Source organism: Limanda limanda, chromosome 12 (genome assembly GCF_963576545.1).
Source record: "Limanda limanda chromosome 12, fLimLim1.1, whole genome shotgun sequence".
NCBI classification, from domain to species: domain Eukaryota; kingdom Metazoa; phylum Chordata; class Actinopteri; order Pleuronectiformes; family Pleuronectidae; genus Limanda; species Limanda limanda.
Window position 1 is genome coordinate 6,406,010 of NC_083647.1, and position 18,497 is coordinate 6,424,506.

General features: G+C 40.3%; 1 protein-coding gene across 1 annotated transcript in view; it reads right to left on the bottom strand.

The window, feature by feature from the left end:
* The window catches only part of pdss2 (prenyl (decaprenyl) diphosphate synthase, subunit 2), a 31,073-nt gene that overhangs the window by 6,224 nt on the left and 6,352 nt on the right, over positions 1–18,497 (bottom strand). Inside the window, exons 2-4 of the mRNA XM_061082951.1 lie at positions 15,664–15,798; positions 9,093–9,291; positions 837–911 (exon numbers count right to left, since the gene is read on the bottom strand). Coding sequence (XP_060938934.1) covers positions 837–911; positions 9,093–9,291; positions 15,664–15,798 — 409 coding nt within the window. The remainder of the gene's footprint in view (positions 1–836; positions 912–9,092; positions 9,292–15,663; positions 15,799–18,497) is intronic.

Below are 18,497 nucleotides of genomic sequence, written 5' to 3' on the forward strand. Positions count from 1 at the left end.
AGAACCCTCTTTGTTGTGGACTTTTTCCAGAGGGCGGATTAATCTAGTGTAATTGTAATGAAGGACCATGTCACCCACGGCAACAGTGTGACTCATGATGTGAATTTAACCTTTTAAAAAAAATACTTGGCAGTGCTACGTCCAGTGTGTCTGCACCAGGTCTTTACACAAGTCTCCTGTTTGTATCTGTGCAAAATACTCAGCAGCTGATGAAACTTGTGAACCGTGAAGTGTTTTCCACACAAAGGTCCAAGTAAAGCTCCTCCAGTCCACTTTTTAATGCCACCTCAGTTTACTGTCTCTTATAGTCACTCTGACTTTTGGGTTGTAAAATTTAAATAGTTACCTTTCAAAGGAGACCAGGGTTATGACTGTAATAAAAAAGGCCGAAGAACAGTAACCTTTTTATTTTGGGTACATTATGTTTGGGCTTGTGCATAAAAATGGGGCGTGACCAGTAACAGGTTAACATTTTATATGTAAAGATTAAGCTCTTATAAGGCACAGTAATAAACTACAAGAACAGTACTTTTTTTAGCAAAAATATTGAATATTACCAGTCCTTTTCTCTTATATCCGCGTTAAAATGTATTATATATCTACATCTTTAAAATGTGTACATTTCTATATTTTTCAATGATCTTTTTCAAGTTTGTCTATCATGTAGAGCTCTCAAAACTGACTTTAAAGTATTAAATATTCAACCAATCATCATCATTCTATTATTGGGTTTAAATTTCCTCCAACAAATTGTAGGTCCTTTCTTCAAGAAAAAGTCTCTTGGGTTTGCTGCACTGCATCACAGCAGATCTAAAAGAGGAGAACAGGTACTTTACCTCAGTATTATTGGAATTCTCATTGTAGATTCCTTGGACTAAATCACCGATGGCACTTGAGATCAGCTCCACAACCTGTTAAATGCAGAAAAGAGAAAAAACTTCAGACATTTGGGCTAAAATGCACAAGAAGAAGTAACAGATTAACTATCATATTAACAGATTTACACAACATCTTCTGTCTTCTCTTGAAATATGAAAACATGAATACGTCAAGTAATGCCATGTGCCTCATTTCTATAAAGTAGGACACGAAGTTCTGATTGTGAGCATATAGGTCACGTGTTGAACCAAAAACTTCCAGATCTACACCACATGTACATCATGTGACCTCGTGTTGGAGCGTCCCTGGGCTCTGGCAGTGAACCGCTAACCTGTTCCCTCATTATATATCACTCTGGCTAACGGCATTGATTAAACTCCTAATATGCAAATGAGGTCGATCAAAACCTGACACGCTACTCGTATCATCCGTGACATTCGTAATTAAAAAAAAAAAGGCACAATTTCCCCCGGTCTGAAGCTCGAGTAAACAGCGCTTGCGTTGGATGAGCTGGTTCGGCGAATAAATCGGAGGTGAGAGGAGGACTGGAGACCAGGTGAACTGCTGCAGATTCTGTTGATTTCACGACATGAGATCCATGATCCATTTCATTCCTTACACTTTGTTTTCCCGGAGAAGTCCAGAGGAGTGGGTTAGCTGTCTGTGGTCTGAGGGGCTGAAATGGTGAGATGAAATACACTGTCCACAGAGCAGAGGGGTGATGATCTGACTTCAGGGTCTACTTTCCCTGTCTTTTAATTGATGAATTATTTAAAGACTCATTTCACCATGGAACATTAGATGTGGTATAATAAAAACACTTATACTAGGTAGGATTTCTGCAAAAGTGCCACAGTAAAGCTGTTTTCAGAAATGAACTCTGGAGGAACTTTGCAGGAGATTCTACACCTCGGGACATTCAGGTGAGGCTTGGTGCAGCATGAGGAGGCCAGGACATAACATATTAATTCCACTGCAGAGATCACAAGTTTTTGTTTATAGCACATCACACCCCCGTTATCACCAGAATCTCTTTTGACATCTTGGTTTCTTCTTATGTGTATGGCTCAGCTTTTTTCATGCTAAGATATTTTTATTGTTTTTTTGTTTGTGTTTTCATCTGACAAGTTTTAGAGATATCATCAACACATTCACTGGCTCGCTGGGAATCCTTAGGAGAGATAACAAATTCATTATTCTGTGATTAAGTCATAGACTCTGTTTGGTCAGTTATTAAATACGCTTTTAATTGAAAAAGAAGATGCGTTTTGGAAACTGACCTCAGAGAATAATTAACTTTCAACATTTAAAATATCAAACAAGCTGACAACTGTTGTTGAGGCCTGAGTCTTGTTTCAGACTGCAGTTGCCTATTTCCTCTTACAGGGGGCATGCATGACTACATTTCTGCAAACAGAATCCCCAGCGTCCTCATCGACCACCAGATGAGAGGCTGCATCTTGTCCAAACACTGCTTAAAGGCTTTTCACTGAATGAGCTCAAATCTGAAGTTGATGCATCCATCTTTCATTCACACACCGGAGTCGAGGCCGCGCCCATACAGTACATTTGAATGAGGTTAATTTTAGAGCTCCTTCAGCTCATCCCAGACATCCTTGGTTCATCAGAAAAGTCTGGTGGACGCTGGCTGCGCCGTCAGCCTCGCAGTGCCCTCTGGGTAACCGAATCCGCCGGGGGAAAATATTGAGGAAACCCGAGCTGCGCCCACAGACCTGGAAGGACAATGTGCCTACAGTATTACCAGATGTGGTGTCTCTGCCTGGCCAGCCTTGGGAAGTGGGGGCCAGTGGGGGGTCTTTTTTTGGAAAGTATCAGATAAGCTTTCCCCCTGCCTCCCCCGTACTCCATTCCCAAATCCAGCCAGATCGTGTTTTGCCGACAGGTCTGTGAGGGGGGAGAAACCGGAGCTGCTCGGTGAGATTACTTTACAGTTTATACAAGTAGCAGCATAGGTTTTCCTCTCAAGGCCACGACACATAATCTCCGTCGCTCTCACTGTCTTAGACGAAAGAAAGAAAAAAAAAGGCTGCTTTGTGAGAAAAACTTTAAAAGCCGAAAAACTTCTCATTTGTCACCCTGTGTATTAAGGTGAGGTGGTAAAGTGACCACACAGGCGACAAGAAGGAAAACAGAGACACTCCACTGTTTAGCAAACTGTCAGTTGGCAACATCCGAGTCAATCTGCATCACGTACAATGCAATACAGCAAATATGTGAGTGAAAATGGAATCTTTTACAGCCTTTAATTGCAATAACAATAAACTGTATTTGTCATTTTTAATGCAGAGAAGATGAAGCAGGTTAGATGCAGTTTTTAAAATGCCCTTAATTGATTTTACCCATTGAGTTCAGAGTACACATCACAGGGAGGACTAATAGGCCTGAGGAACAATAGGTGCACAGCGCTGACTTAACGTGATGCATGTTGCACTTTACACAATGCATGCTGCTGAGAATATTTGTCTGCAACACATGATCCTGTCATGTGACATTAAGACAACGCAGGAGCGAGCCAGCTGCAGCACCTGGGAACCTGATCTGTGACAACACAACTCTGCCCTGATTGGTTCGGAGGCTTCACTGACACACTCGGCGTGTCCTATGTTTTTATTCTGATAACTTCAGATCCATTACCTGCTGTTAATTTCTCTCCAAAGAGGATAAGTAGGAAGAGTTCACAGATCACGCATCATATTTTGCACATAGTTTGCAATTGAAAGCTCCAGAACAGGTGACTAAATTGACTTTAAGTTGAGGATGTTCTGTCAACTGCTGTGTACAAGGTTAAGAAAAAAATATCTACCAAGACATTTTACGTTTTCTTGAGGTTAATTGTTTTAATGACACCATAAGAAAAGCAAATAATACAAATATATTTCTGTGATTTTAATGTTTTTCAGGTAAAATCACATCCACACAATGTTTTCTTTCATGCACGCCAAATAAAAATAAACTGCAATCTATCTAATACTTGCACATAATAATCAGTAAGTCTGTCTGTGTAAAGCATTTCTCATGATCAAACCATCTTCACACTTGGCAATATTGATTTTAAAGTCAATATTGCTGATACACCAGGTACTATGAACACAAAGTTTACTAACTTCTCTATGCACCATAGACTGGTAATAAAAAGCTCTGCACACATAGAGAAACTGCAATGCACAAGCATATTTAAATTAGGTTGAATTTCAAATCAGGGCCAAACTCAACAAGAACCAACAAACAAGAGGTTAAGTGATGAAGGTTTTCTTAACCTCAAACCACCAGTTCAGAGACGTCGGTCAAAACAAATTTCATTCCCGTAACCTTAGCTGAGTATGATGGACTTATAGGGGCTGTTAACAATCGTCTAACTTACCTCCTGCTCATACCAGTGGGGAGCGCTTTAAAAAACACAGCTGAATATGAGCGTCAGCGCAGGCTGTGGTTTGCCCTCGCCTCATTTTGTTTTGCTAACCTTTTCGAACATGAGTAACTGCTGAATATCAGATGTCTATCTCCTTATTACCCTTAAAAACTTCCACTGCGGGGACATTTCCTGTTGTTGCTTCAGGTTACGCTCATAGTCTCATTAAACGGCAGATCGCAGATTTGTGTGGGAAAAAAAACGAAAAAACAACAGTAGGATTTTCAATGGTTGCCGCTGACCTGACATAAAATGCCATTGTGTCTAACTTGAAAATGAGATCAACTAAAGTAACAGATGGTCCAAAACTTACGTCATGTCATCGAAGATCGGTTATCATTTCATTTTCAATGTGGTTTGTCTCCATTTGACAGTGAAACATCATCAATTCCATATGTGTAATTTGTATCTGAGCAACGGTGAGTGTTTTCTGTCATAGTGCTGTTAGAGGGACACATCCCAAATGAAAGCCGTATACACTGTAAAGGAAATGCCACACCTTTAGAATTATATTTCATTCATAATGGAAATGTCCATTCTTATAACTCCTGCTATGATTCCTACACACGACGCACCATGGATGCCACTTACATCACGGAGCAGACATAAAGCCAGACTGTGTGCTGAATAAGAAGCAGCAGGGAATGCGATAAGGGCTGGTCTGGCTGGTGGCACACAGGAGTGGGGGACGGGGGACAGTTATTTTGATCCAGCCAGGCAACCGCATTCTGACAGAGCAGCGTGGTGACAGCATCTGTCAGCGCGGGGTTACCGGGCCACGTAGTAGATATGATCTGTGGTGCACTTACAAGACCACCGCCGCAAACATGTCCAAAACTGAAAACTCAATAAGAAGGAATCCCATGGTTCACATGTAAATGTTGTCTCCTGACAACATCCTTCTGCATCTAAACAGATTGTGTGCAACATCAAGTGGAGCAGCCTGTGTTGAACTGACTGAGGGACCTGATATAAGAATCTGTGACTTTTACTCTAACGTATGCTGCTGTAAACACTTGATGTCTGACAGGCTCCTTAGTAGGCATTTTTAACTATAAATTTCATTTTCACAATGACTGAACCATAGACCCTATATAAAAATGGAAGCTACTTCTCCATTTATACACTAAACAGATATGAATTAAAAAAATCCCGGACACAAACGCTGTCATCCTGTATATTTGGAGTCTGCGCACTTTGACTTTTTAGTTTGGTCCATGTCCCAGGAGGGATTGATGATCTATACTGCAGCCAGCCACCAGGTGGTGATTGAGACACTTTGGCTTCACCTTTATGGAGCTTTCATATCGTCCATCTTTTAGTCCCTGCAAACATACTTGGCATGTTTGACCAATCACGTTTGAGCAGGCTTTGGTTGCCCGCAGGTAAAAGGTCCATGTAGGGATCAAACGGGAGAAAAAGGCTGACTCGTCGTCAGATGATAGCTCACACATCATCCAGCTTGACACACAGTCGAAGGGCTGAACAGTTAAAGCAAAGTACGCCAAGTATAGAAACTCCAGGAACCACAACATGAGATTCAGAGAAAAGACCTCACAGTGTCACCTACACCACCGTCCCTACAAGCTAAGTCTACTCTTGTTGCCTCATCACAGGTTGCAGCCATCGATGAGCTGTGGCAGGCTCACAAGAAGACTACACTAAGGTTTCCTCCAATGACTGTGTTCGTTTGAACAGATTTTAGACCTCAGGATGCGTAACACAATAGGTTTTGGTGAAAATGAAAAACAGTCTGTGTAGAAAAACTGTTCTTCTTTCCTTTTACCCATTTAGTTTTAGACAATAGCATGGTCATCAGCCCAAATTGCCTTTCTATCTCCGACATGTTTTTACCCTGTCAATTTTTTTGTTTGATTGTTTGTACTCAGGGTTTTTTTCTTCCTTTAATATTTTGAGATGGGTGTTTTTTTTTTATAACATTTTTATCAATTTCCCAGCTAATAATTATTGGATTCTGATGGGAAAAAAAGTTTTTGATATTAACAAAACTGATACCTATGAGTTTATGTGATTTTAATCAGCTTGACTGAATTTAAGGGGACTTTTGGGCTTCGGCAGAGGTAGGAGTTCAACTAAATCCCATCCTATTTTTCGCTTTATTCATTCAGGCTGATGTTGTGTTGGGTCTATCTGATTTCTTATTCAATGTGGGGTTATTTTTTGCAAAGTAGCTGTAGTAGAAATTGGATCAGTATAAGTCAATCTTTCGAATGCGTCGACGCATTTTTTTTTTTAAACCGCTGGGCATATGCCGCGGCTGGGGGAGCAGTCGCCCCGGCGCCCTCCCCTCCGCCCTCCACGCAGCCGGAGGCTCGGTGTGCGGCCCGCCTCAAGTTGTTTTTTTTGGGGGGGGGGCGGTTCCTCGTCCACGGCGTCGCCGGTGCGGGGGCTTCCTTTCTCTTGGACCGCGGGGTGGTGTCCGTCGCAGGTGCGGAAGGCGGGTCCTGGACGCGTGTCGGGTCCTACTCGCGTCACCTCAGCTACGGTGCCCTGGAGGAACGCTCCGTTCGCGCGCGGGGGGGGGGGGGGGGGTCCGCAAGACTGAGTCCAGAACATGTGGATGTGCTGACATTCTTACATGACAACACACATGTCTAACTAACGTTTGAGTTTGATTTTGAGCTGGACACCATTGTTTCTTATACTTTAAACATGTGGCACTTTGTTTAATATCCAGACCTAACTTTTAAATTTTGATAAGGGGTTAAATAGAAACTTTGATATCTTTTTGAGTTGCACTGCTGACTTAACTTATATGCCCTCTTTTTTATTTATTTTTTATCACGTTGGAGTTGCTAGTTTAAACCTACAGTTTTGCACTTTAATATTTGAGTCTTTGTTTACATTTTGTTTTGTGCTGCATTATACGATGATATACAGTTTGTTGTCAAAATAAAATTAACTGAAACAAATGGCCAATTAAATTTTTTTGGAGGAAAATTAGTCGTTTAGATTAATCGACTAATCGATAAAATAGTCGTCCGATTAATCGATAGAAAAATAGTCGTTAGTGGCAGCCCTACTAACAACGTATGAAATCTGCTTGTCTAATTTGAAAACACTGTCAAAATAAACACCAAGACTCATCACAGAGCAATGAATATTAGGGGCTAGCCGGCCAAGGGTGTCCACATCCAGCAGTTCAGGATATCCAAACACATAAACCTCAGTCTTGTTGTTATTTAGGCTGGGGAAGTTTAAGTTTATCCATAATTTTATGTCATTTAGACGATCGAGCAGGAGCTGCAGTGAATCCTTAGTTTTTAAAATTCAAGGGCGAGTACTTTTGTACATCATGCTCAAAACAGTAGAGAGAGATATCATACTGCTCAAAAATGTACCCCAGGGGCATCAATATATAAAATGAATATGATAGAGCCCGGAACAGAACCTTGAGGGACACCACAGGTAAGTGGGACAGCTTTTGAGCCTGTTGCCTGTGACAGTAGGTGTTCAGTTTAAAAGGCATAGAGGTGCTGGTCATCTACTGAGCGGGCAACATGGCTTTCATAGTACTGCCATACAAGCCAGTCAGATTTACCTTTAGCCTCAGCGAACCCCCAGGTTAGTCCTCTTACATTATTGCGATTAAAAGGCCGAAACACCCGATGACATACACAACTGTAGATATGTCCCTAACATCCGCTGGTGGTCCCTAACTTCCGTTAACATCAACTGTTGGTTAGCAATTTAAATAGTGTGGCAGACCTTCAAACATATTATTCTCTAAAGTAAAACAAGTACCATCATTTTACCCTCCTGGAAACCTTTACATTCATTCAAACTCATGTCATCTCAGGTATATACTCTATACTCTATACTGTACAAATGTATAGAAACACCCAGTACTAAAACGAAACATTCCTGTTACCAAGTTACGATAAAGTAAGTAAGTGATTTAAGTACTTGCGGACGATGGTGTGATAGCTAACCCGGATCTGACATCATGACATAAAGAAAATAGTCCAAATCCCACTTTACTGAGCTCATCGGCAAAAAAAAACACTCTTCAGACACTACTCTGTGCATTTTTTCTGAACCGGCAATTACGTCATTGTTGCAGGATCATGACTTACAACAAGAACAACGTCGGCCAGGAGAAAATACACAATAAATCTTGATTGTTTATTTTACAATTTATATATTATAATACTTTTAGGTTAAACACACATTGAATTATCATATATAAATATGGAAATAAACCTTTTGCTTTGGTTTGTGCTGTGATACTCTGCTCTTATTTACATTTGTACAACAGGTCAGGATTTTCATGATGCCCTCTCTCCTCTCCACCGCAATGCAAAGCATTGTAGGAAACAATGACTCCACTATATAATGTATAAAAAAATGTCACTAAACATTCGGACAGCACAACAAAATGAAAAAAAGAGAACTCACTAGTTAATGGACTATGAAAGGAATAGTGAGTGATTTCGAAAACAGCCTATAAACTTCAGAGTTGTTTTACTAAAATAATGAAAAGGATGTTTGTACTGCAGATATGTATAGAAGTGAAAGCGACTTCAAAATCAATGCAATATTCCATAATTACACTCTGCAGTAATGACTAATCATAGCTGTGGTGAGATGTTGAGTTTGGATGTGGTGTGATAGGGAGAAAAGATGAAGTGATGAAGACTGACACTCATATGTGAGGCTGTAGGTGCCTCTGGCTGCTTGTTTTAAGACAGCGTGTTTCTCATTAATATCAATGCTTTAAGCTTTTGTCAGGACTTCAGTTTGTTATTGACAGACCATGTACCTTGGTGTTATTCAGCTGGGCCAGTCCGGTACAAGCATTCGCCAGTAGGAAGTCGCCGCTCAGGACGGCCATCTTATTCCCAAACTGCATGTCCTTCAGCGGGCCGTCTGAAACGGTCCAGTCCCTCAGGTTGACTATCCCACGATGCACCAGGAATGCTGTGTGGATCAACTCTGTGATTTCCGCCAGGTTCCTCTGGCTGTGAAACAGAAAATAAAAAAAGGAAAGACACATTTTTAGCTTGTAAGAGAGGCGTTGCCGAGGCTTGACAGTTAGAGAGCTTTTTGACAGAAGCCTTTTCATTGTCTTTATCCTGGTGAAATTTGTAGGTCTGGCAAGTTGGAAAACACATTCACAGCATCATTTACAGGTGTGCTGACCACAAAGCATCCCAACAGAGGATTCATGGGTTTTATTTCATCTGTCAAACAACAGGGAAAAACATCTATGTTGTGAACAAAAGGGTTCCAGTTTGTAATTTGACTAAAATATACAACCCTGCTCCCCAACAAAGACAGCCAGGATCATCACTGTTAATCCAAATGCTATCTGAACCATTTACTGACCAACTTAAAGAAGAAACAATCGTGTGTTCAAAAAAGACGAGACTTCTCCACAGCTACAATCTTACTTCCAAGTCAAAATCGGTGTGCTCAGGGGCAGAAACCTCCAGATATGTCAAGCATCTTGCCACGCAGCGTGTCGGGGTTAAAAAAAGAAATTAAACTTATCATTAGCAAATAACAGCCATTCTTGATTATGAGAGAAAAGAAATAAAAGTGGTCTTTGAATAGAGCCTTTCAGAGCAGCCTTGGGGAGGATATAATCAAATGTTGATTCAGTCATTGGTGGGGGATAATTAGGCCACTCTCCATATGGAGGGAGCTCGGCACACTGCGACAGGAGGGATCCATCCAGACAGGGCTGGGTGCGCTGATAGCCACTTACGACCTTCTTTCAGCCGCTATGAGAACCTGATGAGCCGGTTGTCTGCCTTGTGCTCCAACCCCTGGCTAATCACACACTCACACACATTCACACACATGCAGATCTTGTAGCCAGGTAATTGCTGTGTGGAAAAGATGTGATTAAAATTCAATAATGTCCTCTATGTCGCTTCTCAATCACATCCATTGTCTGGTTGGTTTCTCTGCTTGGTGACACAGAGCAACAACAGAGTCGCCACGGATGAGAGTTAATAAGTTTGGGATTTAAATAAGAGGCAATGAACAGGTTGACAGTGGCGTGTTCTCAAGGTGTGTCAGAGGGATGGCTGCGCTCGACGGGTTCCAAGACGGGAACTCGTTGTTACAGCAGAGGAACATGATATAAATCTGAGGCTGATGTAAGGTCAGGACATTTTTTTCAAAATGTACTCGAAGGTCCAAGGGCAGCCTTGCAGTGACTGGTGAATTGGACCGTTTTCAAAAATGATCTCCGGAGAATGTTAGGACTGGACTTTCTCCGGGATTGGCCTTTCACACGTCTTCTACGTGTATGGCACCGCTATGACACCGCTTTGACATCCAAAGATATTTGAACTGTATTATTTTTTCTATTTGATCTTTTGCAACTGTCCCATGTTAGAAACCTCATCAACACATGTTTGGGCTGAATGCTTCTGATGTGTTTTCACATGGGCACATTCGGACATTCTTTTCACCACTAAGCTGGTAGGAAAAACCAGAGAGACTCCAAAGGTGTCTCTCTGACATGTAGCGTTCATACAGCCCCTCATACTCAGCTTCTACTCTGGAGAATGTTCGGAAACTCTCTTCAGTCTGGTTGCTTACTTGGGGCAAAAACAACAGCAAGACAAACATGACTGAGATCTCCTGGTTCATATCAGACTAGAGAAACATAGATAGCTATTTACATATAATTGGCATTCATGACCGTTAGGCTAAGATCTGAAGCTAAGACTTTCTTCAATGAGCAGGGATTATAAATACCATCTTTTAATTATTTTTTTAGAGTGATTTAATATTGCTATCTAACAATATATTGGTATACCCTGAAATATCATTTGAGAAACTATATGGATAAAGTAATGAGAATAAAAAACCCTGTTTTGTGACATGAGTCTAATATTAGCCCATACATCGAGATGAAATGATCGGTCAAGAAGGAAATTAATCAAAGTACAGAAAATAAATATCAACAAATTTTATAATTAATCATTTAAGGAATTCAAAAAGTAAGTGAATAACATAACTGGTTCAATTGTCTCCAATGTAAACATCTGTGGCTGTACCAGGTTTAATATCATTGTTGTTGAATATATTTGGGTTTTATACTATATGCTGTCATAATTTGCAGATGAACTGATGACAAAATGAACTAAGTTGCATGTTTAAGCACACATAATTTAAGTAGTCTTCACATTGATATATAATTGCAGATAATAGCTGTAAGTCTAAGACATTTAACTGTGGTTTGATAGAGATTCTTCACTGAGTACAGCTTACAAATCAGTGTTTTTATTTATTTATATCATTGTATGGGTTGGCAGGATGGATACTAGAGCTGGGCTATATCTCCAAAAATTATATCAAGATAATCATTTTCATTTTTGTTGATATCGAGAATTATCCTTCTTTTAATTTTCTTATATTTCTTTTCTGACTGAAGGTTATGGACTCTTCATTTTGGGCAGCGAATGACAAACACTGTTGTTTTTAATTCCTTGTAAACTCATATTTATCTATCTATCTATCTATCTATCTATCTATCTATCTATCTATCTATCTATCTATCTATCTATCTATCTATCTATCTATCTATCTATCTATCTATCTATCTATCTATCTATCTATCTATCTATCTATCTATCTATTTCACTGTGTTTTCTTGGTCTAAGCTTTGACTGTTATACCATGTACATTTTTTACCTTGTAGTCTTGATTCGTGCATGGTACCAATTAGGTCTCTACAGGTTTGCTACTTACAAATTCCTTTGTACTTGTAGAGTGACAATAAAGATCTGTTGAATCTCCACACTTGCTAAACAGCAAAACATTTCGCAAATGTGATCAGTATCTTTTGTACCTCATCACCTATAGACATACATTGGACTTTTGTTATATTGTTATTAATGAAATCTATTGTGAGATAAGTATTGATATTGGTATTATTAATTATTAAATATTAATTACCCAGCCCTAATGGATACCAATAGTATCCACCAAATTAAATAAAAAATGAGCCTCCATGACACCAATGAAAAAAACAAATAACTCACTAACTCATTCCTGGTAATTGATTTGCCACAAAACCCCAAATGGCCTTACACTTCAAGAGATATTAACTTGGGTTTAGGGTTTGATTTCTTGGGGTTTGGCTTAAGTAGATGATTTTCCCATAAGGGTCAACATGTGCAAGAAACCCACCCTGACTGGAATGAACTCAATAAAGGCAACACACAACACTCAGGTCTACTTTTAAATGAAGGAATTAATATTACTAAACAAATGCACCAAGCACCAGTGTCCAAAAACCCAAATCAGTCGAACCTCTCCCACAAAGCTGTGCCTCCACATCTGGTAGTCCTGATCAGAAGCAGAGGAGCTAGGGGAGGAAAAAAGGGGGACAAGGGGGCTGATGTATAAATAGCTTTGGTGCCCAGTTGCATAGCAACCGATGCCATCTTGCTGAGGTGTAACGCCCCCCACCACGCCCCTTGTCCTGACTGTTCTGTTCCATTTTCCCTCGCTCTGCAGTCTGCCTCGCCATCAAATGCAGCCTAACAAATGTAAGTGCTTTAAAGAGGTGGCCTGTCCATCAAACGGCCTGCGTGATGCATTCAGAGGCTTCACGTCTATTTGTAACAAGAAATTAAGAGGTGTGGTGGCCACAAGTTGGAATATCTGGGATTGTGTCAGTCTATTTATGTATCCACTTACAGTATCTATCCACCAATATATGAATCTATCTATGTATCTCGATATCTATCTATCTATGTATCTCGATTTCTATCTATCTATCTATCTATCTATCTATCTATCTATCTATCTATCTATCTATCTATCTATCTATCTATCTATCTATCTATCTATCTATCTATCTATCTATCTATCTATCTATCTATCTATCTATCTATCTATCTATCTATCTATCTATCTATCTATCTATCTATCCATCTATCCATCCATCTATCCATCCATCTGTCATGGTGGTGCTTTGGTGAATCATCAGTGTCAGGCAGCAGAGTGGGAAATGTTTTACAAATGCTGCCTGTCAGGAGGGAGGAGACCATCCCCCGGAGGTTTCAATCACCCCCCAAACCCGCCCCACCCCGTCTCCCTCCATCCTTCCATCTCGCCATCAGCAGAGGTGCTAATGAGCCCAGGAGAGGTGGGGGGAGTACCGAGGGAGGGGAGAGAGGGAGAGCAAGATAGTGCAAATGAGGTGATCAAGTCCTGCTGCGTGTGTGTGTACGAGTGTGTGTGTGTGTGTGTGTGTGGGAGTTTGTGTGTGTGTGGGTTTGGACTATCCATCACACATGAGTGAGGGAATGCTACTGCATGTTGGACTCAGTAATGCGGTGTCACAGTGATGTGAGCGGCAGGTCGTGACATGAGGTTAGTGTGTAGTGACTCATCCTGGTTTGAGACACAACCCGTCGACATGGCTCGGCCTCAGAGCCTGATCTCGACCGGACTCTTCCAAGCGCTTCCATGATCCCTGGTTTATTCCAATTAGTTCTAATATTAGGACGTGTCTGCACGGACACGGCTCCACTACACATACGTGCCTTGTGCCAGCTCGCAGTAAGAAAGAAGCCTTTCAGGCGCTCAGAGTACAGCCACGCCAAGCACAGCAGTCACTTCTGGAAACCACTTGGCACACGCCCACGTCCCTGTTCTGAGCTGCACGCAGAGAGTTGAAGAGTGTGAGAAAGCCAGGATGGACCCGAGGGTGCTACCTGAAGCATCTTACCAACTGTACATTAGTCCTGCCACTTCGCCCTTAAAATGCATAGAAAAATCAATAAACACATATTCCAGACATTTCATACAACAATAACACCACTAAAGGTGCTCTGTGAGGCTGTAATGTGAACATGTAAGAATTTAACGAAATTCATAATTTGTTCTGTGAAATTGATCTTCAGCAGTCATGGTGAAGAGGATTGATCAGAGCATGGTATCATTCATCAGGTCTTGTGCTTCTACTGTTCTATTCTACTGAATAAATATAACTTTTAAATAGATTTCAAAATTCAGTCTTTGGTTTTTACCAGTAAATCCTTGGAACCTTGAGTTTTAAGTTAAGTTTATTTGCTTTTTAACAACATATCGGTTCAAATTTTTTGATTAGCTCTGAACACAGAGTACAACTGAGCCTGATGGCACTAAATACAAAGTCAGGAAATCATAAAAGTCAGGGGGACGATGCTTTTCTGTACAAAAAAAAGCATTGTAAATGGTTGGTGACACTAGATGAAGTCACAAAGTAACAAAGGTTTATGAGGACTATGAAAATCTGAAAAAAATGTCATGGCAACAAATCCAATCGCTGTTGAGATATTTAGAAATATATGCATGAACCATATTTATTATATAAGTCCAAATAAAGATTTTATTTTCAGGATGATTTATTTGCGTATGCTGCTATTGAGAGTATAGACTTTTACATTGAAACATTAATTAATTGTCTTTTATTAATTTCAAAGACTCTTAAGCTTCCATTAAAACAGTTGTTTGGAAATTTCCAGTCCAATACATCTCATCATGTATTTGTTTGGCAGTTTGAATGCACACCAGCAACTTGAGGGTGGTCACAAAGGTGCTGAGAGGACTTTCTGAAGGGGTCTTTCAATTAGCTACAATATTAATATAAACTAAAATCTTTAAATCCCCACATTCTAATGGTGGCCCATATATATATTCCATCAAACATCACAAGATGATGTAGTGTCTCATTTACAGGAATTGATATGGACGATAACCACAAAGGACAAGATAGAATTACCAGACTCAAGGATTTGATTTCACTATTTACTTCAGCAGCCATGTAACAGGGAAAAAAGTGGTATCACCTTTCTTGGTCTGCTTGCCATGCATATTTATGGCTCTACAATGCAAAGTTACACATGTTTTACTGCCCGCTGTTTTATCCAAAGCAGCACATACTTGAGAACAGAAATCTGTGGAAGGCAGAGAGATCGTCGGTTCTTGTGTGATTAGATATGAACTGTTATTTGAGGATTTGAATCATCAGCTTGGTTTAATTGAACAAAAGCAGCTTCTTGGTGTAAACCAGCTGTGGTATGATAAGGCCTTAGAGACAACAGTCTCTCACTATGATGTGATTAAGGCTGCAAGACGCCAGTTAACATTTGAGAAAATCCTCAATGGTATCGTGACTTTACACAGTGTTTTGCCAATTTGCTCCCAAGTTACCACAAAAGCAATTGCAAAAATTACATTTGCACTGTTAGCAATGCTTAACGGAAGATTCATTAGTGCATCTAGCTGATGATACTTTGATGGACCTTTAATGACGACCATACTAGTAATTGTAATGCATACAGTTTGCCTGGGTCCCAACCCTTTAACAGGGGATTTACCTGGGATAAATACCGCTGACCATGTCCTGAGCCAGGAGATCGGACGCTGCATGGCTGGGCCCTGCTGCTTTGGAAATGAGCAGGACAATAACGCCCCTCATCTGAAGGTTGTTCTTGCTGTCGTAGACAAAACCTCTGCAAAACAACAAGAGCAGAAAAAAAATACAATTAGACATTCATCAGAACCATCTGATTTTCTCAAACGGAGACACTGAGTTTTAATGCACTTTTTTTAGACACTGAAAAATAATCACACATGATCGGCCAATGCAAGATTGCTGTTTGTTACAATACACAGCACACAGTATGATTCTACTGAGCAGCAAAGGATTTTTATGCTGGAGAAACATGTAGAATGTAAACAAAACAAAAACAATGAGCTGATAGATGCGTTAACACTGCAGAGCTGATAGAGATTCTGTAGATTCTGGTGAGAATTCTCTGCAGGTTCATCGCTGTAAATGATCCCTTTCACATTATTCATATTGATTTGAGCTATTGTTAAAAGACAAATTATAATATATATACTGTATATCATAGCTTTAAATGTATTTGTATTTCTTCTGTTTTCGTTATTTATTTGGACAAGAATATGAAAAATCCAATTTCAAAGCACCTGGTCATTTAGAGCACATTTCTGGCCTGTATAATATTTGCTATATAATAATAGCTAAGTCTTGCACAGTGGTTTAGTTCTACTTGATCGTTCCGAAATTGATTTCAGATCATAGCAATTTGTTATAGACCAGCTACACTCTGCTCAATTAGAATCCTGACCAATAATGAAAGGACAAAATAAAAAAGTTGTTGTATAAAATCAGAATACATTTCTAAAGTAAGAAATCACTGTGCTAGATTTAAAAAAAATAAAGTAGCAGTAATATATTTGATCAGTTTTGCCGCAGAAATGTATTTTCTCTTTTGGCTGTTAGTCTCCCGCCCCCTAGCCAACAACCCTCTGACACATTCACACACACACACAAAGACACACACAGTGCACGGTGGTAACTGCCGGCGTGGTGGGCAGATTAAATATCTTTTTACTCTCTCTGGGGAGCAGTTAGACAGAGCACCTCTAATCCTGTTCCTATGGGAGCCCCTCGTGCCATGAATCACGCTCTCGTTAGGGGCTCGGAGGCAGACAAGCGGCCACGCCCCCATCCGCTCGATGCCCAGACACCAGCCTCACCACCAACCCAGAGCCCCCACCTCCACACCCCACCTCTCTGACCCACCCCTGCACCACAGGGGGAGGTAAAGAGGAACCTGCGACAGAGTGGATGTAAAAGATAGAGCGTGAACACAGAGAGGGGACAGAGAGAGATGGAGGAAAAAGAGGCCAGAGAGAAATGTGAGAAAAGATGACAAAAGAAATATGTGAGTGACTCTGGTAGCAAATAGGCGGAAAAAGCGCACATGCCCGGAAGCTTTGTTCCTTCCCAAAAAAAAATCTACCACATAAAACAGCTCACGCTATGTTACCTCAAATTTACGATACAGCTGACATTATGCAGCTCGTGAGATTTATTTATGGTCCCTCTAAATTTTTACTCAGTTGGAAAAAAGTGGCTAACCTGGTGCACTGATGAACGCAGCAGCATGGCCTGCTGAACACAAAACTGCTACAGAGCCAAAATTATGAAGCTGCTCTCATGTGGAGGAGTCCAGGTAAGCCAGTGGCCTGAGGGTGGCAGATGATTAATATTTATGTCACAATCCACACCAGCATACATCAATCAATCACAACCGCCCTCCTGCAAAGGGGTGGGTCGAGGATGATGTGGAAAAAGAGGGATAGTGAGGACTACAGAGAGGGAGAGAGGGAGTAGAAAGAGAGAAATGGGCCGCTGTCATTTTAAAGGGTTGTGAACAGGTCACCACGCCTTCTGCTCTGCAAATGCACCGCAGGAATTCAAGAACTTCAGCCAGCGTACGCAGGGGCTGGAATTAATATATGCAAATATATGACCTCACGTGTGTGGTGCCATATTGATCCTCTGTCCTTTTTTTCCCTTAGTAATGAAAGAATGAATGAATGTGCCCAATGTGGCTGCCTTTTTCACATGGTGAGAATGTATGCCACACATTCACCGTATGTGCAGAGTATATGTCTTCATGAAATCATGATTCAACAGTTTGTTCAATTCCAAGGATTAAAATAACACATTTTCAAAAATTTGGTTTTTAGTCCTTTTCTGATCAAAAAAACATTTCCAGGTCCTTTGTCATAGAAAACATTGAACTAAATATTATGGGCTTTGGACTGTTGCTCTGAAAACCCCTGAAGACACCATGCACTCATTGTTTTACTATCCTCTATCATTTTAAAGACAAAGGGACGAATGTATTAGCAGAAAATATTAAATTAAAGTATTTATTAATCAAATTATATAATAACAATTTTTACATTTAAGGGCATTTGTTTATTAAATCATAAGTGTACATACAAAATCAATGAGATCATATTGCTGGTTAAAAAAGCCAAATAAGAAATTGTTAACACCAATAAATATCAGTCTCTTAAAGATGATAGATTTTTTTTCATCAATATCCATGAATTATTCTCTGCAAAATCAAGGACACTGTTGAAAAGATTGATAAAAGAAAGTGAAAACAGACTCCTGAATATGTCTCCTGATCACCATAGGTTCTTTCCAGACATCCACCACATTCTTCCACCAAGTTCTGAGGTAATCTGTTCAGTTGTTTTTACGATTTGTGATCCTTCTTACAAACAAATGCAGACTCATACTGTAGCCTCCTGATTAGGGGCAATACTTTTATAGATCGTAAGTGTGTGTATACAAATTAAAGAGACCATATTGGTGGTTACA